Below are 27654 nucleotides of genomic sequence, written 5' to 3' on the forward strand. Positions count from 1 at the left end.
AGTCGATTATATTTTGTGGAGATATAATATTAGTAATATGTGAGAAGTAAGAGATTTAAATTGTGAAAAAAATATATAAAAAAAATAAATTCTAAGAAAAATATATTTACTTATTCATAATTTTAACACGATTGCTATATATGATCGTAATCTACCATATATATTATTATTATATTTATATTTAAAAAATATATATAATATCGCGCTACATCGGTTTTAAATAAATTATGTGTATATATACCATAGGTAAAAAAATAAAATTAAAAAATTATGATATATTGGGTAATCATGAGATAAAGTATATTTAGATAAATATATTTTCTAAATTATATTTAATAAAATTTTGAAATAATATTAAAAAAATTGAAATAATATAAAAAAAATTGTCAAATGTATATAATTGATGAAATTGAAAGTGAAAGTTGTAAAACTGAAAAAGAAGTGACTTTAAGAATAGTTGTTATTGTAGGGTTGGGTTTGTGTGTATGCCAACCATCTCTTTAGACTTTCTGAAACAGTCATCAAAAACGCCCAAGAAAAATAAAAATCATTCATCTTCTTGCATTTCTTCTTGGCCATTGTAATCATGAGTTTTTTTTGCCATCATTACCATGAAAAACCTGTCTCTCTCTCCCCTTCTATATAACTACACATTTATTTCTCATGTCTTCTTCATCTCCACATACCTCTAAAATTTCAAAAGTTTTTTTACTTCCCTTTTCAGTTTCTCTCATCCTTTTTGTTTTATCTTCTTGCTAGTAACTTAATTTACAAGAAACACTAAAATGTGTTTAAAGCTTTCGAGACCGAGCCCGAGTATTCATATCGTTTTCCGCAACAAAACGACAAATGATCTTCTGTCTCACCGTTTTCGAAGGTTAGTTTATTTTTCATATATGATCTGATATATATATATATATATATATATATATATATATATATATATATATGTATATGTTTGCGTGGAAATAAACGGGCCGCATATTCGAATAAATTCATCTCAGTTCATGATCTATTTTCATATTTTGGACCGGTGTAAACGATATTTTTTTTTATTGTTGCAGGAGGAGGAGAATGGAAATGAAGAATTTGAAACTTCACAAGAAGAACAAAAACATGATTGAAGAGAATGAGAAACTAAGAAAGAAAGCTTATCTTCTTAACCAAGAAAACCAAGCTTTATTATTTCAGCTTCAAAACAGTATTTCTAATAAGTCAGTGGTTGCCTCTTAACAACTATATAAGCAAGACTAAATAAATAAATATATATAGGTAATTTATATACTCTGTACTGTGGTAGAAGAGGATTAAATATAGGTATACTGGATCAATCTTTATTGCTAGCATTGTTTAATAATATAATTAATCTTTTATTATATTACTGTACTGTATCTTAATTTTACTTTAGTTTTATAAATCCGTGTTATGCAAGTTTGGGAATAATGAATATGTAAATCTCTTAAAGTCAAAAATGGATAAGATGGATCCACTTAGCTTGGATGTTTGAATAGGAAAGATGATCTGTTATGTCCATGATTTTTTATTATCTTATCAAATGTATCCTTAAACTATAATTTGGATTATTAGTTTTGCAAATTTGGAACATATATATCAAAAACTCCAAACTATACTTATTTGTGAGATTACTTTTGATATTTTTGATTCGACAAATGATTACTTTACATAATTAATCTTTAATTTTAGTTGAGAAAAGTTTATTTTGATTTAAAAAGAAAATAGTGTGGCAAAAGTTAGATTTAAGTTGATTTAATATAATTGTCTCAAATTGTAAAATTGACAGACTAAATCTTTTAAATTGTACTTGGGATGTAGTTGACAAAATAGTCAAATTATGGATATAAAAAATTATTTTACCAATTGTAATGTTATATTTAGCAGCTTACAGTTGTATGTAGGCTAAATAGGTCATCTTAAACTCATGTTTGGCATAACTTTTAATTAAAATCTAATTTTTTTTCAAATTGGTATTTGATGTTTTTTTTAAATGATTAAATTTACATCTTGAATTCTATTCCATCAAAATTACAATTTTTTTTAATCAGGTCATTAACTCGTTCTAATTCCATCAAAATACACAGTAATAATTAAAACTCAATAAATTAATAATTATAATAATTAATAAAATTTCAAGTAACCGACTTCAATATTACGCTTATGTAATATTTAATAAATTAATAATTTTAATGATTAATAAAATTTTAATCCACCATTTATATTAATCATTAAAGAGTGATTGTATGTAAATTTTATTACTAACGGGCAATGGTTCATGATGGATCTGGGGTGTGCGAGTTTAAGCGAAACTATACCAAATAAAATGAATAATTTAGTAAACTTGAGCAAATGATGGGTGAATTGAATTCATACATTGCAATGAGTACGAGTTAGAGTAAGTCCATCCATATACTTCAAGAAATTCCTAAATAGACATAATTCGTTGTGTAGGATTGAGAACTTTATATAAATAATGTTATTATTTTCTATTCAATTATATCAAGTCACACTATTAATAAAAAAAATACAATATACATATTATTCATCAAAATAAAATGTAATTTATACATGGTTTACCTAAAATTTTGCTTATGATATTTTAAGAGATAAATTTTATAAAAACCACGTGACTATTCACAAAAACTCCTTAACTTTATTAAAAAGTATTTTAAGTTTAAAACTCTCAATCTTTAACTAAAAACAATATTTTATAAGTTTTTTTACGGTTTTATTTGTTGGTTACAAAAGATATATTGCATATACATATAATATAACTTAAATATACATATATGACACGAAGTATACAAAGTGAATACAATAGGAATTCAATCTATAGATACTCCATATTATTTAAGAAAATTAATTGTTATTAAACTATTTTTGTAATTTTCCAACGATTTGTTTCAGAGAAGGCCCATTTTCTAGCATACAATTGCAAGAATTTTGGGCTCCTCTAGTTTGGGTTAGAAATCTCTAAGACGGCCCTTTTTTGTTACATTGAGCCTTGCAATTTGGACATTGCATAGTGTCACTAATCTGCCAGCATTGAAGTGAAAAATTACAGGATCATGGCAAGATCCAGAGTTGGATATGCAACAAAAGTTCATTTGTCCCTTGATCTTTACACAAAAGATCAATTAAAGCCACATTTATAGTTTTGAAGAAAAAAAAAACTACTATAATCTCGGCATTTTAATTCGCTTTACCCTTTAAATAAAGTGTCAGAAAATTATTAAAGTATTATATATAAATTGGAGCTGAAGTGGTGAAAATTATTTGACTATTTAAAACTGAAGATGTAAAATGAGTTATACTATCAAGTTTATGATGTTTTTTTAAAAGCTTTGAATTTGGCCTAAATTGATCTCCTATAACAATTAAAGGGAGTAAAATGAACCTTTGTTTTAAACTTGAATACATATATATATAAAAACTACTCCATGCTTTAAAAAAACAAAAACTACTCCATGCCAAAAACTCATACAATTTTTTTTTTCCCAAAGAAAACTCATAAGACATAGACATGTGATCTTAGTCCCAAGATGCAAGAAGCAAACTGAATCTTCTTTCTTAATGTCTATTCATAGTTACCCCAATTTGAAGGGCATCATCATTTGCTCTTCTTATACATTGCACCATATAATATATTTTCTTCTATTTTAAGAGTTTCTCAAATACAAGTACTCTTTTACCTTCAAAAAATTAAATAAATGAAAAAAAAAACTTTTCAAGTTCATCATTGCCAACTGCTTCAATTATTGACCAATTATGTCATCGAACTTTAGTATTTTTTATTTTGGCTATGTAAATTTCTCAATATTGAAGATATAAGTTAGAAAACGGACCACTTTTGTAAATGCATGTCTAATACATTACATTACTTTTTATTAGATTCTTTAATAATTCAAGAAAAATTTGGAATTAAGGGTAGTTTAATTGGCTGCGTATGTAGTTTGAATTTAAGATTTCTTTTTGTCTGGATATAAGTTTTAATTAATCTTTAATTTTTCGGTAATCCAACTTGATTTTTCTCTAGTCCGCTCACTGTAAATCTATCTTTATTTTTTAAACAATTATCCCTATGGAGCAAAAATGACTCAATTAGCGATTTACTCTCTCTACTTGTAAGTAATAGACAATTAGTACATAAATTTATTTTGTGGACAAATCGATCATAAAATTGATAATTATGGTCAATTAACCTCAATTTTACAGTTTACCCTCTCAATTTTGTAAGCTAATTGTACTCTTAATTGATAATTTATCCCCTCAACTTGTAAATTATTTTGTCAAAATGAAATTAATTGACCATAATAACCAATAACTTTATGATTGATTTACTCACAAAATTAATTTATAGGCTAATTATCTATTGTTTAAAAGTTGAGGTGGTAAAATTGCTATTTAAACCGAACACAAATTTAGTAAGTACAGTGAGCTCGCATGAAACTGAACGAGGGCACTGACTATGGAGCAAAAATTAATTGTATGCAGCATAAATGTAGTTGTTGGGCTAATAAATCGGAGCACATTACACGATTGAACCACCTCTCTCACACGACTCACGCAGTGCAGTCATCATCAGCGGTTTGAAAAAAACAGTCAGTTTTAGAGTCAAAATTACAAGTCACAAAAAGGACAGCATAACGATAAAAAATGGCACTAGTAAAGAAATCAGATGAAAATATAAAGAAATTTTAATGGAGGATAGTAAAATTAGATATATTTACAGAAGAGAAAAGAGTGTAAAGATGGGCCAATGAATGGCCGAGCTTTTGTTTTAAAAGTGGGACCATTCCATTTCATTCCCATTTCTTAATCTTCATCATCATCACTTTAGTTTGAATGAACTTTGAATCCACCGATACACTAATAAACCCTCCCTCCCTCCCAAATTAAAATTTAACTAAAACAAAAATAACACAGTTTTTTTTTTAATTTTTTCTTTAAGTTTATTTAACAATAATGGCGTCGATCGCTACTAGAAATGGCAGTCAGAAGGGAGCGCCACCAGCAGCAGCAGCAGCAAAACCGTTTTCTGCTAACGGAAAATCCTCTTTTAAATCCAGACACTCACAGGCGGCATCCTCCCTCCGCCGTAGCTCCCCCGGTTCCTTCTCTAATAACGCCGCTGACGATGGAGGTTACTTTTTATTGATGTGCTCTACTTTTATTTTGCTTATTGCGATCTAGTAGCTTGTTATTGTTCGTTATTTGGATAATGTGATCACTTAGGGATTTTATTATGTTTATTATTGCTGATTTATTGGCTAATTAACTTACTCTAGTGATTTGTTGTGACTTCAAAGTGATATAATAATGATTTGAATGGGAATAATATGCTGATTTTTGGTTGGTTAAAATTAGTACCTGGAAGAGTTAGAGTTGCCGTAAGATTGCGTCCTCGAAATGCGGAAGAGCTAATGGCAGATGCTGATTTTGCTGATGTTGTTGAAGTGCAGCCAGAGGTAGTAGGCATTTGCTATTATTAACTGTTTGTCTTTTTTTCCTGTATTACGTACTTACATGTCATTTTTATTATGTTGTTTTGTTGTTCATGTGGCGTGCGTGTTTTTTTCCGTGCTTTGGCTCAGCTTAAGAGGTTAAAACTACGAAAAAACAATTGGAACGCTGATACTTATGAGTTTGATGAGGTGCTCACTGAATTTGCATCGCAGAAACGTGTCTATGAAGTTGTTGCTAAGCCTGTCGTCGAGGTTTGTTGTTTTTGGTACATACACGATTTCTTCTGTTTTTCATTTCAAATAATATTTGAAAATGGAGCTTTTATATTTTGTACCTAACCCATTTTCTTTATCTTTTTGCAGTGTCTTTTAAGTTTGTACCCCATGTATTACACCATTTAAAAGATGATAGCGTTAATCTTGTATTCATTGGTTCATTTTTTTTAAAATTTGTAGAGTGTTTTAGAAGGTTACAATGGGACTGTGATGGCATATGGTCAGACTGGGACTGGGAAAACTTTTACTGTTGGACACCTGGGCGCCAATGACACATCATCCCGTGGGATTATGGTTCGAGCAATGGAGGAAATTTTAGCAGATACTGATCTGGAAACAGATTCTGTATCAGTCTCATATTTGCAGGTTATTTATTTTACATAGAAGATGCCTCAATACTTCTTCACACTCAAATACACACACACACATGTACATATATAAAAATACAATACTCCTGTTGTTCTTTAGAGAGCTTAACCTTGTCTTTAACTTGAATGTACAGCTTTATATGGAGACCATCCAGGACCTCCTGGATCCTGTTAATGATAATATTGCCATTCTGGAGGATCCAAAAACTGGTGATGTTTCGGTACCCGGGGCAACTCTTGTAGAAATCAGGAACCACCAGAGTTTTGTGGATCTTCTCCGATTAGGAGAAACTCAAAGAATTGCTGCTAATACAAAATTGAATACAGAATCCTCCCGTAGTCATGCTATTTTGATGGTATATTGTACATTCTTCATCTTTTCCATATTCACATCTCAGTTCTTTGTAGTATTCTATTTCATGCATGCTTGAATCTGTTAGTGCAGGTTAATGTTAAGAGGTCTGTTGCAGGGCGAGAAGATGCCCTTCCAAATGAAGATGATCATTCCTCTCACTTGGTCAAACCTGTGAGGCCACTTGTTAGGAAGAGCAAGCTGGTTCTGGTAGATCTGGCAGGTTCAGAACGTGTTCAAAAGTCAGGTACATATTGAAACTTCTAACTGTCAAAAATATAAGTAATGTATTTGTTATTTAGCTTTAAGAGCATTATCTTTATGTCAAACATCTTCGTATATGCTTGCTATGTTAGAGAGTGGAAAAGTGGATTCAGATTTGGGACAATGGTTGTGTTATGTATGCCCACTTCTTCTAAAATCGTGTTGAAGATAACTTCCTAACTATGCTTTTGTCTCTCATGTTTTAATGGCCACTGGACTTGACCCTCTATTGTAATGATAAAAATAAAAGGAATTGTTATGGAGTTCGGAATTATGCATCTCCAATCTATTAGCTTAGACATGGATGCACACATGATGTGTTTTTTTGTTTTTTGTTATTTTATAATTGTATTATTTGAGGTTCTGTCTATAAGGGCTGTGAAATTTGCTTCTTTCCTCTGTTTGGCAGGAAGTGAAGGGCATATGTTAGAAGAAGCCAAGTCCATTAATCTCTCACTCAGTGCATTAGGAAAGTGTATAAATGCACTGGCAGAGAATAGCGCTCATGTACCAGTGCGTGATTCAAAGCTTACTAGATTGCTTAAAGATTCATTTGGAGGTGAGATTCTTTTCCTGTAAATCCTGTTAATTATAGTTGATATCATTTCTACCTGATCTGGTTGAATCACCATATCAAATGTTTAGCGAATGAAATATATGTAATTAGTACTATATTAACACACAATTTTACTTATCCATGACTTCTTATTCACTGTCTTCATTACCATATTTTTCATTTTATCATGTATATTTTGATTTTATTTCCTCCTCCCCACATCAATGGAAGCGAGACTTTTGTTGTGGAATATCACATTATATAGTATGCTTGACACTGTGCGCATCACAGGCACTGCGAGAACTTCTTTAATAGTAACCATTGGCCCATCACCGCGCCATCGAGGAGAGACTACAAGCACTATACTGTTCGGACAAAGGGTGAGCCTTTTACTCAGTAACTTCTAATTTATGCCTAGTGTTCTGATGATGAGGGGTGTACATAGAAATATATTATGTCAAATATCAAACTGTGGTTGCATTGCTTTTATCGTAGGCAATGAAGGTAGAGAATATGTTGAAAATAAAGGAAGAATTTGATTACAAAAGTTTATCTCGCAAGCTTGAAATGCAAGTGGACAAGCTCATAGCAGAAAATGAAAGGCAGCAGAAAGCTTTTGATGATGAAGTTGGAAAAATAAATCAAGAAGCAGATGATCGAATTACTGAAGTTGAAAGGAAATTTGCTGAAGCTTTAGAGGTTCAATTTACTGTCACTATATTGCCTGTAAACAACATATTTGTTTGTCCTGGAGAGTTCTAATCACTTATCTGACAAGCGCAACTGATATTGGTGCGCTTGTCTCCATTTAGTCATATAATTATATGATTTTTCTGTCTTGGGCTCTTTTGTAATGGATTGAAAAAAAATACGATATAGCGTATCACAACTTACTTAGGATTAAGTCTTAGATGAGTTGAGTTGGGGTTTTTATGAACTTGGATTCTGAGGAGAAAAATATAAAGCAGTGATGTAATGCTTTAGAATGGAGCTCTTAAGTTTGTTGCTACTATAACTATTTACAGAAGGAGAGGCTAAAGTGCCAGATGGAATATATGGAATCGGTGAGAAAGCTGGAGGAAAAGATGGTTGCTAATCAGAGAAAGCATGATCGCGATCCCTTTATCAATGAACACTGCAATGGACAGGTACTTTATTCTAGCTTATCATATTAAAATGGATTTATGTCCCAAGTGTTTCGAGTAAATATTTGTTAAGGTTGGTGACTGAGCAAACACACTGTGTTGGTTGTCATTGCGTTTCTCAAAAAATTATATTCTACATAACTTTGACTTTTGATATACTGGAGCAATCTTGTCTATTTTAAGCCCTCCACGCTGAAATAAAATTTGTTTGGTGTAGTGTTTTGTTTCTCATTAGGTTTCTGCACTTATCCAGTGCATCCTATTGCGCTTTCTGATTATTGGCAAGTCAGATCATTACACATTGACTCTAGCTTTTTTCATTTCTTGCTTCCACCATGTAGGTACCTATTGCTTTTGCTTCTGAGGAAATTGCTGATATAAAAAACCTGCTTCAAACTGAAATTCAGCTTAGAAGGGTGGCTGAAGAGGAAGTGAACAAGTTTAGGAGTCAATTGGAAAGTTTTATGGTATGGATTAAACTTTTAAATTATGTTGTTTTCTTCCAATGCTACTTTATCCACCAATTTGCTTAACCTAACTGAAAATAGACAAACTTTAGATTTCTGAAATGTAAGGGATCCTTTTATGTCTTAGGTAGGTGGAGATTCAGAAATTGTAAAGCTCCACAAAATTCTGGAGGAGGAGGCTCGTGAAAAAAATAAATTAGAAGAACAAATTGTCATTCTACAAAGTCAGTTGTTGCAATTATCTCTCGAAGCTGAGCAGGTAGTAGATGATGATTATCTACTTTTATTGCTTTTGGCTCAAGCACCAACTATATGTCCACATGTTTGTCAATTGTGGTGTTCTTGCCCTTTCTTAGCCCTGCAATATAAGTGTAAATGAAGGGTCTGTCTCCACTGATATTTTGTATTTACAGACAAGGAGGGTCCTTGATAGAGTTGGATCTGGAAATGCTTATCCTGGTTTAGATTCTTTTGTATCTCAAGTTGGACATTCCCATTTTAAAGACCCTGTGAATGGAAAGAAACCGCCGATGTCTGCACTCTTTGAACAAGGTAATATAAATTTCTGCATAAAAATAAGAGCAAATTACTATGACACCCCTCACATTTGACATAATTCACAGTTTAGTCCCTCTTATTTGAAAATTGAACTATATAGCCCCTCACTTTTGTTTTTGTTAACGATTTAGTCCTTCCGTCCATTTTGGATGTTAGTCAATGAAGTCAACGAAACTATATGGTCCCCCACTTTTGTTTTTCTCAACGATTTCACCCCACTTTTGTTTTAGTCAACGATTTCGTCCCTCAGTTTTGATAATTTATTTAGCCATAAGTCCTTTGACTTCGTTAACTAACACTAAAAATAGATGGAGGGACTAAAATGTTGACGGAAGCAAAAGTGAGAGGCCACATAGTTTAGTTTTCAAATAGGAGGGACTAGAGTGTGAATTATATCTAATGTGAGGGGTTTCATAGTAATTTGCTCTAAAAATAATCAAATTGTCTCTGTCCATACATTCCCTATAGTTTAATGATTGTATATTTTGCAGTTGGTTTACAAAAAATTTTGTCATTGCTCGAGTCAGATGATGCCACTGTTCGAGTTCACGCAGTAAAAGTGGTTGCTAATCTAGCCGCTGAAGGTTAACGATCTTCTAATCCCTTTCTAAATAATTTCCAGTCCATGCACCATCTGACAAAAAGAAAAAAGAGGAAAGAATGCTTTGCGAAAATGTTTTCCTCATTTGCAGTCAACTAATCAACTTTCCTTTCCTTTATCATGTATGCCAACTTTCCATCATATTATGTTCTTCAGAAGAAAATCTTGTCTCCTGACTTTCAATGTGAATCACAATAAATTTACATGAAACTGCCTTTGGTTATTGCAACTATTTAGTTGGTTTTTAACTCCCCTGTTTGTGGATCAAATGGTTGTTACTTTAACTCCTTTGTGCTACATATGTTTGAAGCAGAGGAAAATCAGGAAAGAATTGTTGAAGCTGGAGGTCTTACTTCTTTGCTGATGCTTCTTAGAAGTTTTGAGGATGAAACGGTTCGCAGAGTTGCAGCTGGTGCAATTGCCAATCTTGCAATGAATGGTAATTACTATAAACACTTTCTTAATTTTCAAATTTTAGCTAGGCCTTTGATTCTAGGATATTGCTTAAACTCTCCAACCGACATTTTTGGTTCCAAATTTTTTTTTGAACCGGCCTAAAATCTCTCAGTTCATTTTTGGTCCGATTTTTAAATATAGTGAATGATCCAACCATATTATTTTCGAATTAAGTCATACACATTCATCATGATATAAAAAAGTTCCTTAGCACATATTTTCTCCTCATATTTAAATTAAATATTCATTTTAAATTAAACATTAAATAATTAAAACTCGAATTTTAATATTTTCTGAGGTTAAACAACATTCATGAAAAAAAAAAATGAAAATCTCGTTAAAAAGATATAGTATGTTGTTTAATTTTAGAAAATAGAAAATAGAAAACAATAAAAAAATTAGATAAGCAAAAAAAATTTTGATTTTCTAGTTTTCTATTTGGAAAACAAAAAACTGAAAAATAGAGAAAATGAGAAGAAAAATGGAAACAGAAAATAGAAAATATTTTCTACAACTAAACATGACCATTTCCTTGTAAAATTTTTCTGCAGAAGCTAATCAAGAGATAATAATGGCTCAAGGAGGGATCAGTTTATTATCAATGACTGCAGCTGATGCCGAGGATCCTCAAACTCTTCGAATGGTGGCTGGGGCTATTGCAAATCTTTGTGGAAACGGTACCATGCACTCTTCTTCTGTAATTTTTCCTGATGTTGTCTTAAATATTTGGTAATCCTGTTAGTAGTCTTCCTAACCAAAGAAGGTTTTAGTGGACATGAAACTGGAATATATGAAAATGCAACTTAAAAGAATTATGTCTTAAAGCTGTAAATGAGTTATTTTCACTTATTCTGCAATGATGCTCAATTATAATTTATAGTGTCATATGCTAATATCCGTTGGATAAAACTATATTGGTTTTACAGTCAATAGAAAACATGTTTGCCGGTTTATGCCTTAAGCTGAAAACTGTACATTTTAATGGTCTTAGAATTTGTTTCTGCAGTTATTTTGTTGTTCTTTTCAACATCTTATGGATCATCTATGCATTGCAGATAAGCTCCAAATGAGGCTAAGGTCTGAAGGTGGGATAAAAGCCTTGCTAGGAATGGTGAGGTGTGGACATCCTGATGTTCTGTCCCAGGTTGCACGTGGAATTGCCAACTTCGCAAAGTGCGAGTCCCGAGCAACTACTCAAGGTTAGTCTTTTATCAACATAAGAAGAATTAAATTCTTTAGTTTATAATAGAATATTGACAAATCCTTCAAAAAAGGGACAAATAAATCTTTCATGGACAGACAACTTTCTTAAAGAAATTCATAGAAACAAAATAAAATATTTGATAAAATAGAACTGTTATTGCCTCTAAATGAATCCATCTTATTGCTAAAAGGTTTTTATCTATATTCAATTCTTGATTCATGTACATATTGGATTTGATGTGTGTTTTGTTGATTAATATTAACCGAACCAAAACAAAAAAAGATGAAAAAGATTTTGCTATTTATTATATTTTTATGAAAACAAAGCAACACAAAGGATATGGTTACCGTTAACTGTAAGAATAAATTATTGATGGCCGCTGAAGAGAAGAAAATAAGGGAAAAATCTCTAGTTGGCTAGGTTTTTTTTATTCAGAGTCTATTCGGCATTGCAAGTACTCAAGGCTCACTTGTGTTGAGTTCAGGCTGCGATCCATGAATTTGTCTATCTACATCATACTTACTGTGTATTAACCAACCACAGGTACAAAAAGTGGAAGATCCCTTCTTATAGAAGATGGAGCACTTCCATGGATTGTACAAAATGCTAATGATGAATCTTCATCAATCAGACGCCATATTGAGCTTGCGATATGCCACTTGTCACAGCATGGTAGGCGCAATATCCTTTATTTTTTATCCTGTGTCTTTTGATGAATTTGATTCTTGAAATATTAGATTTCATAAATTGCAGAGGTAAATGCAAAGGACATGATTAGTGGAGGTGCATTATGGGAGCTAGTTCGTATCTCAAGAGACTGCTCTCGTGAGGACATCAGGAATCTTGCTCGTCGAACATTGAATTTGAGCCCTATCTTCAAGGCTGAAATGAGACGGTTACGGATAGATTTTTGACCCTACAAGTAATTCAGGTATTTAATATGATACAGCTCATCTGAATGAATATCCCTCCTCGCCTTTGTGTAGCATACCTGATTATTGAAGTCGGAAACGTACAATATTTAAGGAATTGATATCATGCAGTCTCCGTGTAAAGAGCTAAGGTATGGTTTAGAAATGTGTAATATCTGATATCTTGTATGTTTAGCTTTTTAAAGTTGATTAATGTTAGCAAAAAGATAAAACACAGAGAAGGTGAGAAGACGGTTTTGTAGCTGAAAGTAGGCGAAATGTTTTTATTTGAATTGTATGTCATAAGCTAGGCTGGTGTCCAATTTTATAGGTTTGTAAATTAATTCGATCTTAATATTAATGAATATTGAATTATTTATATCATTTCTAATAGACAAAACATGTAATGAAATGTAGTGGTTACCTCTAGCTCTAGCCTCTGGGGGTTTCCTGTCCAGTTTTACTGCTTGAAACAGCAAGGAATTTTAACCTGTCATTTATGAGCTTATCGTTTTGATAGATTCCCATCCTTATTAGGGCGGGACTGGCTCGGAGTTAAGTGAAAAATTTAGTTTACGATTGTTAATTATCTATTTACTTGACATGCGGCATTATCAAGTATTACCGTATAACTAACTAATCAATAGATATCACATTAATCGGTGATATTTTAACTAGAACATAATGTTCTTTATTGATTGACTATCACATTCGTCACATGTCACCTAATTAATAGGTGGTTTATAATTTTATATGTCCAATTAAGTTTATAGAAGAATTTTTCGGAGTTAACTGTTGAAGTGTTCAACTGTTGGCCTGGCTCTTTTTTTTGGACTATTCCTTTCCTTTTGTAAATAATTAGAGAAGATGAAAGCAATTGTAGAATTGAATAATAATGATTCTGTGTATTTGATTTGTTGTTTACATATGTATATATATACAGTCTAAAATAGTCCTAATCAAAATAGGATGTCTAATCATAATCAAATTTGGAAGTCTAATCATAATCAGATTGGGATTCTGATCATCCTGTTACTTGCGCATCCAATACTCCCCCTCAAGTTGGAGCATGAGGATCAATCATGCCCAATTTGGATAATAACGTAGTAAACTGAACCCTTCCAAGAGCCTTCGTGAAGAGATCAGCTGGTTGGTCAGCGGAAGCAATATGACGAGTAAGAACATTGCCAGCCTGTACTTGATCGCGAACCAAATGACAATCGATCTCGATATGCTTAGTGCGCTCATGAAATACAGGATTGGCAGCGATATGTAAAGCGGCCTGATTGTCGCAGAAAAGATGCATTGGCTGGGAATGCGCAACTCCAAGAGAAAGAAGTAGAGACTTTAGCCAGATGAGCTCACAGCATGTAGAGGCCATAGAACGATACTCAGCCTCAGCAGACGACCGAGAAATAGTTACCTGCTTTTTAGTCTTCCAAGAAATAGGTGATACACCCAACTGAATGAAGAAACCGGTGATAGACCGTCGAGTAGTAGGACAGGCAGCCCAGTCGGAATCACAAAAAGCACGTAACTGTAAAGAGCTTGAAGCAGAAAGGAGTAGGCCCTTGCCCGGACTCCCCTTTATATAGTGTAATAAACGAAGAGCAGCTTGCCAATGATCACGAGTAGGTGTTTGCATAAATTGTGCTAGCATATGCACAGAGTAGGAGATCTCGGGTCGAGTAATAGTAAGATATATGAACCGACCAATAAGACGCCGATATTGATCCGGTTTATCGAGCAACTCAGCGGTAGAAGACGCAAGATGATGATTTTGATCCATGGGAAAAGCGGCCGGCTTAGCTCCCAAAAGACCGGACTCGGAAAGAATATCCAACGCATACTTTCGCTGAGAAAGAAAAAGACCCTTGTCGCTTCGAGCTATCTCAATACCTAAAAAATACTTCAAAGCCCCCAAATCCTTCATATGGAAGCAAGAACTTAAGTAAGTCTTAAAACGAGTTATAGTAGCAGAGTCATTACCGGCAATGATGAGATCATCAACATAGACTAGAACATGAATACATGTCTTATGTCGAAAATAAGAGAACAATGAGTAATCAGCATAGCTCTGTTTGAAGCCATAATGGCGCAAAGCAGAGGCCAATTTTGCAAACCAATTACGCGGAGCTTGCCGTAGTCCATAGAGAGACTTGCGAAGACGACAAACATGACCAGGAGGGACACCGAGAAGACCCAAAGGTGGATTCATATACACCTCCTCATCTAAGTCTCCATGAAGGAAAGCGTTATGGACGTCCATTTGATGAAGCTCCCACTGCCGAACGGATGCGACGGATAGAAACACACGTACTGAGGCCATGCGAGCAACAGGGGCAAACGTCTCATTAAAATCAACGCCCTCCACTTGGCGATTACCGAGCACAACAAGTCGCGCCTTATATCGTTCAATAGTCCCGTTTGAGTTGTACTTAATACGATAGACCCATTTGGATCCAATTGGATGTTTCCCGGGTGGTAAAGGAGTAAGTGTCCATGTGTGATTAGCAGAAAGAGCATTGAGTTCTGCACTCATTGCATCCCGCCAATGTTGATGATTAATGGCCTGCCTGAAATGAGCCGGTTCATCCCCGGCGGTAACAGCTGCAAGAAAACCACTATGGGAAGCAGAAAATTTAGCACAAGAAACAAAATTTTCGATAGGAAACCGAGTACCTGAGGTATGTGAAGAGGACATGGGTATTGATGAAGTGCCGACGGAGTCTATATGGCGAGTAGTGCGACAAACATAGTCGTTTAGATGAGACGGTGGCCGGCGAATACGATCGCTGCGCGAAATAGAAGTTGGCGCAATTTCTGTTTGCGGAGAAACTTGCGAAGCAATGGGTGGTGGGATCACCTCTGCTGGAGGTAGAGCAGCGATTTATGAACTCCCCCTGTCGGGTTGTTCATCTGATGGTGAAGTGTCATCAAAGACAGCCGGAGATCGGTCTTGCAGTTGACCTGACGCCGAGGTATTTCCAAGAGAGAAAGGAAAATGTGATTCGTAGAATACTACATCCCGGCTTGCAAATATAACCCGAGTCTCTAGATCATATAATAACCACCCTTTCTTACCCTGCGGATAGCCGACAAATATACACTTCCGACTTCGACTGCTAAACTTGTCACCATGTTTCGGAACTTGCGCAGCAAAGCAAAGAGACCCGAAGACACGTAGAGAATCATAGGAGGGAGCACGGCCGTAAAGTAATTCATATGGCGTTCGGCCCTCAATAGCAGAAGAAGGAGTGCGATTGATAAGGAACGCAGCTGTAGAGACGCACTCACCCCAAAAATCCAGCGGAAGATGAGCTGTAAAGCGCAAGGCACGAGCCACATTAAGAAGATGGCGATGCTTTCGTTCGACACGTCCGTTTTGTTGTGGTGTAGACACACAGGATGTTTCAAACACAACACCATTGGAGGCAAAGAAAGGTCGAAGTAGAAGGAACTCAGTGCCATTGTCGGCACGCACTCGTCGAATCTGTTTATGAAACTGAGTGCTAACCATGGCAAAGAAATTACGCAGTAAAGTTGAAACCTCAGTCTTGGAAACGAACAGATGTACCCATACTGCCCTGGAGTAATCATCTAAAATAGTAAGAAAATAAGAGGCACCACTAGAAGAAGGTGTACTGTAGGGCCCCCATACATCGCAGTGTATAAGATCAAATAAACAATCTGCTTTATTATAACTTGAAGGAAAAGACAAACGAGTTTGTTTAGACTTGTAACATACATCACAAGGATTTATTGTAGATAAACTAGAACTATCTAAAGCCAAAGTAGTAATAGAAGACAAGGTTGATGCAGAAGGATGACCGAGACGGTTGTGCCAAAGACTAGCAGAAGATGTTGAAGAGTGAGCAGAACAAGCACGACTATCCGATGAGAACGTCTGCAGCCAATAGACCCCGTTTCGCGGCTTACCCACGCCAATCACCATCCTCGTACTGATTTCCTGTAAAACAACCACACGATCAGTCATTAGAACAAGCAGGCGTAGATCATGAACAAGCTGATATAAAGACAATAAATGACAATCTAAATTTGGTATGTATAAGACGTTGTGAAGCTGAATTGAATCAAACGTCAAACTGCCGGTTTGAACAGCCGATGAAACGCGACCATCCGGTAAAGTGATAGCAATAGGAGGAACCGAGATGATATCCCGAAGAAGAGATCTATCGCCTGTCATGTGGAAAGATGCGCCTGTATCTAATATCCAAAAAAGTTTACCTGACTTGTCGGACGTAACATTCATAGAGTTGTAAAGATTAAGAACCGCAGTCCATTGGTCATTAGTAAGTGCTGGACCAAAAGCCTGACGATCCTGAGTAGTGAGGGACTGAGCAGGAGCGGAGGATGAAACAGCAGGCTGCACAGCATTGGCAGTACCAGAATTGCGAGTCATACTAGGATTAGAAGATGTGTGTTCGATAGGTGTTGATGAGGAGCCACGTCTGGCAGCGGCGCGCTCTTTCCACCAATCAGGAAAACCGTGAAGTTTGAAACAAATGGAAACGTCATGACCCTTTCCATTGCAGTGAGTACAAGTCAAATTCTTTTTGTCGATTAAGACAGCGTCTTTGGAAGAAGATGTGAATTTGCGAGCAACAAATGCAGTTGCATCCGCAGGTGACTCACGGTTTGTAACTACAGTTGTTAATCGCTCCTGCTGAACAATAAGAGAATAAATTCGAGCAATAGGTAACAAGGGTTCTTGAGCCAAGATGGTGGAGCGAAGAGAACCAAACACAGAGTCATCAAGGCCAATTAAAAATTGGTGAATTTTTTCTTCATCACGTTCTTTGTTTATGGTTGCAGTAATCTCACACTTACAACCACCACATGAACATTTATTGGGTGGAACGTATGTCGCCAATTCCTCCCATAATTTTTTGAGAGTCGTATAATAATCTGATACTGATTTCCCGTTCTGTCTGCAAGAGATGATATCGCATCGTAGTTGAAGCTTTCGGGGGCCATTCCCAACTGAAAAACGCTGCTTTAGATCATCCCATAATTCTTTGACAGTGGGAAAATAAGTGATGGAAGACCTAAGGGAAGGATCAATGGATTGGACGATCCAACCTATAAGCATAGAGTTTACCATCTGCCAATCTTCAATCAAATCAATATTGGCAGATGGTATCGTAATTCGGCCATCAATGAAACCGAGTTTGCGTTTAGCTACCAAAGAATTTATCTGGAAGAAGACCATTCTTCGTAGTTTTCGCCTTTCAGAGTCACCGGACAAATTTTAAGTCCCGGGTGATCCGAAGGGTGAAGATAATATGGAGATTTGAAGTTCGGTACAGCGGCGGCGACAGCGTGTGCGACGGCGGCGGCATCCTCAGCTTCTTTCGACATAGTATGGTTTTAGAATTTTAGGGTTTGTGTTTAGATAAAGGATCAGATAGGCTCCGATACCATGTAAATAATTAGAGAAGATGAAAGCAATTGTAGAATTGAATAATAATGATTCTGTGTATTTGATTTGTTGTTTACATATGTATATATATACAGTCTAAAATAGTCCTAATCAAAATAGGATGTCTAATCATAATCAAATTTGGAAGTCTAATCATAATCAGATTGGGATTCTGATCATCCTGTTACTTGCGCATCCAATACCTTTTTTCTTTATGTTTCTTAAATTGAAGATATGTACATAAGAAATTTATGAAGAATCACTTTTATATAAGAGTTTTTTTAAATAAAATTATTCTGTCTTTAAAATATTATGTTGTCGATAAAGGAAAAAAGAATGTTTAAGGTATGGATGCACTTTTGCTCATTCTACATATTTAATGGATGAAATAGATTTTTTATTCAAAAACTATAAATTTCATATTCCAAAACAGCATCCTAATGAGGAACTGGAATTCTTTTATTGCCCACCATGAAAGTTTTCAGTGTTAAATTAAATTACAATTTCATATCCAAAATTCATGGAATATAAGAGGTTGCGTGCTAATTCGTCACAGTGAAAAATTATTAAAATATCAATTATAAGACCAAAGACAACAATAATACATGTCATAGCATAACATTGATGAGAGGTGGTTAATGTCGATAAGACATGTTACATGTGATGTGATACAAACACAGGTTTATTACTGTCATATGTCATGCATTTATGATTTAGACCCTTATTTTCCGGCCCTGATATTTATTTAACTTCATTTAATATTCTGATAATTAAGTCCAAGATGAATAGTTAATCCGAAATGGCCTCATTTTATATTCTCTTTGGGTCACAAATTACCTGCCACATACTCTTAAAATGTACGAGATGAAAAATATTGATAGATAAAAATATTTATTAAAAATAAAAAAAGTTTTAGAATTTGTGAAAATAATTGGCGAAATATATATTTGGGTTCCTGCATTTATTGTCTTTTTTAATTTGGGCCTCTGCACTCAAAAACATTCATAATAAATTCTTGCACTATAAAAATTGATCATTATAAGTCCTTCTGTCCTATTCTGTTAGAGAGTGAGTCACAAACGCTTTTTTTTGAGACGAGTGATATTTATACTACACAATTTTGCCATGGATCCTTACACTATAATTATTTACTAATTGTGCCCCTACACTATAAATTTTAATTAAAACTTTTTATTATTCAAAATTTATCAAATTATAATTTTATTAATTAAATTAAATTAAAATATAATAGATTCGATTAATTGATTTGAGTTAGGGTTATTTTGTTAGAGAGTTAGGGTATTGATTTTTTATTTATCCATAAAAGTATTTTATATGTAAATAATAGATTTGAGTTCTTTTTTTTATATTTAATAAAATAGGTTTATCTTTTCGAAACTAATATAAATTGGGTTTTGAAGAGTTTTTTTAAAAAATTTAAAAAATTAAGTATTTATCCCTAAATTTTTGATTTGTTCTATAAACTGGAAGCCCGCATCAGGTTCCGTTCATAATTTGTTTTTGTGTGTGGATAATTATCGTGAGTGAAAAAGGAATTAAAATCCAAAGGAGTAGTCAATGCAATATATAAATTAGATTGGTCGCCAATGCCATGTAATATACAATTTATGTAAATTGAGGCGACCGACAAGCATGTATCAACATGCCATACTCTCACATGAACAGTTTTGGGATTAACACAGAGATGGGCAAAAGCAACACACGTATTTTCAAAAGTTTAAAGAGAAAATTAGAAGAACCATATGTATATATATACATGCATCTCTTCTTTAAATCAAAAATTGGAGATGTCGGAAATAAAAAGGAGGGGACACAAATTAATGATTTAGGGCATAGAAGATGATCAAATATAAACATTAAGTCAATATAATTTAATCTATCCGTAATTTTATACTCCCTCCATCCTAATTGAGCTATCCATTTTGTCTTTATCACACAATTTTAAAAAAAAAATATTATTTATGACTTTTACAAAATTTTCCATACTTTTTTTGTCATATCCCTATTTAATATAGGATATACTTATAATTTATTTTCATTAGTGGATTTTAAATAGGGGTAATATAAGAAAATTGAGTGTAAAATTTAGTTACTTTTTAAAAGTGGACAAGAGTTTTGGGACAATTTTTTTTTTTTAAAGTGGACACCTCTATTGGACGGAGGGAGTATATTTTACCAAAAATATGCTGTGATTTTTAAATTTTACATTTTATGATATTTATTCAATATATACATAATTTGTTTGGAGCTAACGTGATACAAATAAACCTTTTATTACAAAAAAAATGAATTTATCTAATTATAATTTTGGACCATTTGTTGATTATATCATAATTTTTAAATTTTACTAGTATAGTCCAATTAGCTTTTCAAATTTTGCCAAATTTGCCCATTAGAATCGACAAATACAATGTTGCATACGCCAGATAAGATAAATATTACATATTCATCAAAAAAAAAATACACACATGGACATATAATACTGTACTATGTCATCTTCAAATAAGTCGTGAATGTATTTGACAAATATCAAATGAATAATATAGTACATTTAACAAACACGCTAATTTTTTTTGTAGATAATTAATTAATTTTCCCTACATTAGTTATTGGTCAAAAAAAGAAGTGATGAGAAAAGGGTCCATCTTAAAATCCTAGTAAAAGGTCGAAATATAACTGTAGATCGATACGACATCTTTCTAAACACTCAACTAAAACCCCATATGAAGATTAAAAGTGATGAAACAATTTGATACAACAACTTCAATGTGGGGATCGCCATAAAGCTTTCATTTTGGTATATAGCAACCAGAAGAAAAGAAAAAAGAAAAAGAAAAAGAACGGAGTCCTAATTATATTTTAAACTTACATTTAATGATTGAAGAGATGTTCAAAGAATCAAGATGTATTAATCATGAAACCAGAATAGCATTTTCGCAAAGTACAATATGTATGGTCCACGTAATAATTTTCCCCAACTTGTACAAAATCTAGGTGACATTATTATCATTAATTTTAGTATACCTTTTTTTAGGATTTTAGATATTTTACATACTAAATTCTTGAAAATGAATAGTAATCGAATGAAGAAAAAAGTATAAACAATTTCTTGCTAAAGGCATAGTACATATAAGTTTAATCATTATATATTAAAATGTACATATATAATAAATTTTGGCGTGTTTTATAATTTTAATATAAACATTCAATTTCAGCAATTAGAAAAATCGAATAATACTTTGGTAAGAAATTTTACCTGAACATCGAAGCAGTATATATTTCGGATCCTACATCAACAAATTTTTTCAAAAAATCTCAAATATTTCAAATTACAAAGGATATCATATTTTAAATTCGTTAAAACTGAGAAATTGCGTTAAAACTTCAAAATACCTTAAAACTCACGATTTTTTTACAAACCCTTTTTATACAGCAAGAAATGCAAATTAAAACAAGACATTTGTAGTATTACTTAACTATGATAAAAAAAGGTTAATAGTAACTAAATTATAATTAAAGTTAATTCAGACAAATGTCAAAATTTGACAAAATCAGGTATCAGTTTTTATTTTCTGGCAAATAAAAACATTACCCTATAGTTTGTTGCCAATGTGCCTGCCGGAACAGTATATAGTCTGGTGCCCACATCACCATTAATTTTTCAACAAAATATAGCTTAATGTTTCAATTTGCCGAAACATAAATGCTGATGATTCATTTTACCAAATTTAAAGTTCATGTTTTATTTGCAAATCACGATTGAGTTCGTGATTTAACTTGCAATTAAATCAAAAAAAAACATCGAATAAAAACAAAATGAATTTATCTACTCACAACTTTAACACGTTTACCAATTATATATTTAGATTCTTCCAGTTTGATCCATCATCTTTTAAATTTTTAACAAATATACGTACGACTCATTTGCAGCTAACATGGCGTAATTAGGTTTTATACGTCATCTCAGGACAACTATTGTATATGTAAATTAGCTATATTGCGCCACATCAGGTCAAAAAGAGTTAAAGGGTCGAAAAAATAATGGACTAAACTGCTAAATTTAAAAATTGTCATATATTTGACAAAAATATTAGTTGCGGATAGGTAAATTTCATTTTGACTTGAATAAAAAGTACATATATAGCGATGAGTAATTAAGACTAAAACATGAAAGGCAAACAAAAAAAATCAGAACATGAACATTCGGAAAGAAAATTTATGTTTAAAGAAATTAGGGTTTAGGAGTAATGATTAACATAAGGGGAGAAGCCTTTCTCCGACATCATCAATGCACGTAGTTTGCTAACTAAAAAGGACAGTGTTCATGAAAAACCTAAGGAAAAAGAGACATATATATACAGCATGCAGTAATTGCAATCAAATCTCAACAGTGAAGAACAAGACTAAATTAACCGACAAGAAACATAAATCATCATGAAGAATTTTATACCTACAATAAGAATTAGGGTTGTTTATAGCGGTTTAAGCACAACATTTAAAATTTGGTATAAAAAACCGCCAAAACGACATCGTTTGTGGAAAAAAATTGCACGAATGCTATGGAAAATTAAGAAATGGAAAATTAAGTACTTTATTACAAAATTTTAAGATTTATACTTAAACCATTACAAACATGAAATATTGAAAGTTCATATGCAAATAAAAATTAAGTAACTAGTGCAAGAAAACTCAACAAAAAGAGTGATAAGAAAATAGCAACACGTAAGTACTACAGCAAAAACTTCACAGAACTAAGTAAAGAAGATGTTGATACTCTAGCTATGGCTAGAGCAAAGAATAAAAAAAACACAAGCTAGGGTTTTAAGAATAAGCGAGCAATATTTATGCTATTTTTTCATTCTAATTTGCTTACCTTGCTTCTTGATTCATTCCAAATATACTTCAATGGAGTCTGACAGTTTTTGAAGAGAAAGAGAAAAGGAGAGAAAGTTTGTGGGTTGAGGTCTGTTTGTCCCGCTTGATTTGCCTTGTTTTATAATGGAATGGAATTCTAAGTTTGCCTCGAAAATGAGCTTTTTTACAGAGCAGCGCACGTGTAAACCTCTCTACCCAATGTTCATCTCTGCAGAGCTTCCATAATGTTTAATCAAACCCTAAATAAACCACTCACTTTTAAACAAACAAACAAACAAACTGACCCTCTAGCCCATAACTTCCCCATAACTTGAAAATCACATTTTAAATTTTTTATTTTTCTTGAGATTATATAAATTATAAGTAACTAACAGTTTCATTTAGCTTAAAAAAATTGTTTGTGCATGTAGAATAGGTACTGAAACAAATAAAGAAGAGCCTAGGTTTTATTAAAAGAATCAATGTTTGTATATATAATGACAGAAAATTAAAAAGAATTCTACATTTTTAACTGTGAACACCATAAAATAATTACTATAATCCACTCCACAAGAACCCAAAAGTTTAATATTTCCTGCATGATTTATTTTCTAAAAAGAATATATAGGGGTTTGGATCATCTAAAATAATCTGCAACTCAAAAGAAAAATATTTTATTTTCATTTTCCAGCAAAGATTAATTATCAGGCAAGTTATCAGAGCTGAAACTGATGAAAAATCTGAAATTTAGTTTATCTTCAGCTGGTAATGCTTCGTCTTCAAGCTACATCAGAAGAAATTAGAATTACTGACAGAACCCACAAGAAGAGGAAAAAAATTCATGAAATTTGTACATCCTTCTTCAATCAAAGGCAGATGAATACCGAGACCGATCGATTCATCAAAATCTTTAAAAAAAAAGATAACCCTAATAACTTTTGAAGGCAAAGAAGAAGAATGAAGATTGAAGTGAAATTAAAAAGAAAAACAAGAACAATCGACTCAAGAAAAAAAAAACCGAACAGTTTCTTTAATGTTACTCGTTAAAACGGCGGACGGGATGCTCCCCAGTATGCCTCCGCCGGAAGTTGAACTGAATTTAGTAGATTTGGCGGCAGCCCTTGAAATAGCGATGGATTTGGATCTTGCATTAGTTGTTGCTGCTGCTGCTGTTGCTGTTGCTGCTGAGATTGACCACCAACTCCCGGTGAGTCTAACGGGCCACTTCCGGTCACCGCCGCCTGTCCATCATCTTCCTCTAAGGGTAACCTTTCATACGCTGCATTACCAAAAGAAGCGGCCATGATCACCACCGGACCAGACGCCAATAAAGGACCCACAACGCTCCCTCCAACAACTTGCCCTTGACCGCCGGCGAGATATATAGTCAACCCAGAAGCAGCAGGCGGTGCCGGAGGCGGCAAGAAAGAACCCGAGAGTGATAGAATCTCGAATCTTCCGTGTAAAGTAACCACCGCACCAGGTGAAGCTGGTTGTTTAAGGGTAACATTAGTTACAGTACCGGTTCCACTCAAAATACAAACCCCCCGTTGTCTTCTCCTCGCAAAAGTCGAGACACTCTCCATAATATCGCTACCATTAGCGATTTCCATTACATGGGATCGAAGAGCATTAGCGCTGTCTCGTGTGATTATGATCGGTGGTTTAGGTCTGTTTTTTGAACCAGCCGGTCTTCCTCTAGGTCTTCTCGTGATCTCTCCGTCGCCGCCGCTGTTCGCTTGAGCTAATTCTTTGCCGTCAGGAGTGGTGATCTCGTCGTGCTCCCGCTTTTGACCGCGGTTTAAACTGCCGTTACCGCTTTGCTCATCTTCAGAATTCTGTTGCTGCTGTTGGTGGTGGTGGTGGTGCTGTTGGAATTGGTGGTGCGGGTGTAAATGAAGATCTCTTGTATGAAACGGCGGTGGAAGTGGCCGTCCATGCGCTGCTACTGGATCCATTAGTAAGCTTCAAATTGTTATAAACCTGACTAAATCTTGAAGTAAAATATTTTTTATGTTAGATCAAATGCAACTGAGCTTGACTAGATGAGGAAAAATGACTGAGCTGATCAAAGAAGTGAACCATAATCAGATTCAGACCCATATCTGTTGAACTTTCATATGATTAGAAGAAGTTTGATTAATCTGAGGTTGTTAGTTGGTTTGAAGTATGTAATATTCAGAGAGATAATAATCTTGAAATGAAATGGAAGAAGAGAGAAGAAAGAATTTGGTGATGTGGTAATAGATAGTGAAGCTGGGTTAGGGTTAGGTGAAGGGCAAACGGGTCGGAGATGGGTATGAGTTATTTTGGTAAGACAGCGTGCGCATGGGCGGTGAGTGGGACCGATGTCTTCTGTGTAAGAGTAAATTAACAGAGTTATTAGAGAGTTTTAGAGCATAGGATTATTAGTAGTGGATTGGATTAAAGGGCGTGTTTGGGCCCCAAAAGAACACCCCCATGTTCCTCCTTTCTCTCCCATCAAAAGCCTGCTCTTATTCTATCATTTTGTCCTCCTTCTTTGCTTCTCTAATTTGCCGCTACTCCCCCCCGTAGGATTAAAATATATTAAACTCTAATTTGCAGTTATTTTTTGGATTAAAATATTTTACGGCTATCAAATTATAAATTTAATTTGATATCGAACGTTTCATTTGTTATATTTTGATAATTTTATTCTATTTATGTAACAATGGAAGATTACTTGATCTTTTCAAATGAATATCGCTTACGTGACAACAAAAAATTATATATTAACCTAATTTTTTCATATACAAATGCCATGTAAGCAAAACGACAAAGAAAATTATTATTTTTTAGAAAAATGATACACTATAATTAAATCATAAGTAATAGGGTTGACTAAATAATTTTTTTACACTAACTATGTGGCCTAGCTATATGTGAATATGTATATTGGTGTGAAGTTTAACGGATAATTTCCGTTTTCCCGTAAGTAAAATTTTGTCTGAAATGAATAATAAAAATTGAGTTATCAAAATATAACAAATAAAATATTGATTATTAAAATGTAAAAGGTCTATAGTTTTTTTTATATATATATATATATATATATATATATATATATATATATATATATATATATATATATATATATATATATATATATATATATATATATATAATTGGAGAGAGAGCGCTAGTGGGAGAATTTAAAAATAAAAACACGACTTAACAGTTTGCTGCTCAGTATCTATACCATTTGAGTTATAAAAATATATAGTTAAATAAACAAATATTTTAACCCTACCTTCTTCATTTCTTCTGCACCTTCATCATGCATATTATAAATTACTCCTTTTTATTGGAAATGAAAAATTCTGCATCGCATTTAATTATAAATCATTAGATATAAAATTAATTAATACATATTAGATATATTATTAACCTTGACCTATAAGATACTATTTTTTAAAATATAATCTGATGAGATTCGTAGTTCACACAAATATCTAATGCTAGTTTCTTTCGAGAGTACAGCTGAATTTGTATCAATTACTTATTTTGTCAAATAAATAATTTCACATAAGAAATTTAAATTGTTGGATAAGAGTCTAATTATAATTTTATTATTATCTCTAATACAGAGTATTTTACTGTGGTCGAAGTTTATATATGAATATTTAAAGAATTTAAAGTGTGAAAAAAATACCAATTTGGTCCATTTTATTTTATATATTATCAAATCTTAGATTTTTGAATTGTAAAACGATTGATATATCATATCAAATTGCATGTGTTGAATTCTGAATCATTCCAAGTGTTTTTTTTTTATATTTGTTCGGCTTTCAAATTTAAGTTTTTGATGATTCATTAAATTTGTTTAGTGATAAATCAAATTACGAACCAAAATGACATAAGCTACAGAAATAACTCAATTCTAAGTTATATGTGAGTTCGTCTCGATGTGATTTCGTTTCGAGTATTGTTGCGTTGAAAAAATTTATATTAATTTTTATTGTTGTTTTGTTTATATTACTAATAGATAAAGAGTTAAGTTTACTTTATTTTTTATGTTTTCGCAACATTAAATTTAATAGGATTTTTTAATTTTACTCGAAAAAAAATTATCTTTCAATATATTAACAATGATAATTTAATAGAGTGACGAGGACTCACTCTACTGAGCCGAAACTCAATATCATTGTCAAACCCCGGGATGTGAACCGCCCGCAAGCCCACATACTTGGTAAATCCGGGCTATATTAGAATATACTTTCTTGATAAGACATGAAAAGAATACATACAATATAATAGCATAATGATTACAAAATAAACAGCATATTAAAATTTAATGTCACTCTCTTATTCGTTCATGTTCATCTTTAACGGACTAATCTAAAATATTCACTATACATAAAAATAATAATTTATATTTACATTCTTACTTTAAAACAACCTAACTTAAGGTTAATATAATTAACAAGTAGTTGGTCAAAAATATAGTTGGGGATATGAATATGTAGGTTATGATGTCTTGTTGACTTAACCGAAACTGAAAACTGAAAACCTGGGTAAGATGCTAAAGGTGGTAACCACTTTTTTCATGAGATAAAAGGCGTTATAATAATTTACTCCCAAACGACAAACCCTAAACTTAAAAACTGAAGAATTTTCAGTCTTAAGCTTAAGCTAACGTTGTAATTCTTGAGCTATATATGGTTACATGCAATGCAA

The 27654-nt window shown here is 33.1% G+C and overlaps 3 protein-coding genes across 4 annotated transcripts; 2 read left to right on the top strand and 1 right to left on the bottom strand.

Moving 5' to 3' along the window:
• Positions 1-473: 473 nt before the first annotated feature.
• On the top strand, positions 474-1376 carry LOC126688015 (protein LITTLE ZIPPER 3). The gene is made up of 2 exons (XM_050382576.2): positions 474-877; positions 1065-1376. The coding sequence occupies exons 1-2, from the start codon at positions 786-788 to the stop codon at positions 1231-1233; spliced, it is 261 nt and encodes an 86-aa protein (XP_050238533.1). The 5' UTR covers positions 474-785; the 3' UTR covers positions 1234-1376.
• Positions 1377-4868: 3492 nt separating this feature from the next.
• LOC126687359 (kinesin-like protein KIN-UB) lies at positions 4869-13017 on the top strand. Of its 2 annotated transcripts, XM_050381902.2 has the most exons (19): positions 4869-5158; positions 5383-5483; positions 5610-5732; positions 5937-6122; positions 6259-6480; positions 6570-6723; positions 7150-7299; positions 7588-7676; positions 7792-7995; positions 8322-8444; positions 8783-8908; positions 9036-9167; positions 9322-9460; positions 9958-10050; positions 10381-10506; positions 11075-11200; positions 11579-11722; positions 12271-12399; positions 12481-13017. In XM_050381902.2, exons 1-19 carry the CDS (start codon positions 4981-4983, stop codon positions 12639-12641), a joined length of 2706 nt encoding a protein of 901 aa, XP_050237859.1. In that variant the 5' UTR covers positions 4869-4980; the 3' UTR covers positions 12642-13017. The 2 variants fall into 2 exon arrangements, with proteins under 2 accessions (XP_050237859.1, XP_050237860.1); XM_050381903.2 differs by lacking the exons at positions 4869-5158; positions 5383-5483 and having other exon boundaries at positions 5657-5746.
• Positions 13018-23685: 10668 nt separating this feature from the next.
• Positions 23686-25374, bottom strand: LOC126686070 (AT-hook motif nuclear-localized protein 22-like). Its single transcript, XM_050380093.2, has one exon. It carries the CDS (start codon positions 24912-24914, stop codon positions 24000-24002), a length of 915 nt encoding a protein of 304 aa, XP_050236050.1. The 5' UTR covers positions 24915-25374; the 3' UTR covers positions 23686-23999.
• Between the last annotated feature and the right edge of the window lie 2280 nt (positions 25375-27654).

Source organism: Mercurialis annua, linkage group LG6 (genome assembly GCF_937616625.2).
Source record: "Mercurialis annua linkage group LG6, ddMerAnnu1.2, whole genome shotgun sequence".
NCBI lineage: Eukaryota > Viridiplantae > Streptophyta > Magnoliopsida > Malpighiales > Euphorbiaceae > Mercurialis > Mercurialis annua.

Bases quoted from the DNA above. Each gene is read 5' to 3' on its own strand.
- LOC126686070 (XM_050380093.2), bottom strand. From the start codon at position 24,914: ATGGATCCAGTAGCAGCGCATGGACGGCCACTTCCACCGCCGTTTCAT.
- LOC126688015 (XM_050382576.2), top strand. From the start codon at position 786: ATGTGTTTAAAGCTTTCGAGACCGAGCCCGAGTATTCATATCGTTTTC. The intron at 878-1,064 runs GTTAGTTTATTT...TTATTGTTGCAG, and splicing joins CTGTCTCACCGTTTTCGAAG to GAGGAGGAGAATGGAAATGA.
- LOC126687359 (XM_050381902.2), top strand. From the start codon at position 4,981: ATGGCGTCGATCGCTACTAGAAATGGCAGTCAGAAGGGAGCGCCACCA. The intron at 6,724-7,149 runs GTACATATTGAA...TCTGTTTGGCAG, and splicing joins AGAACGTGTTCAAAAGTCAG to GAAGTGAAGGGCATATGTTA. The intron at 7,677-7,791 runs GTGAGCCTTTTA...CTTTTATCGTAG, and splicing joins CTATACTGTTCGGACAAAGG to GCAATGAAGGTAGAGAATAT.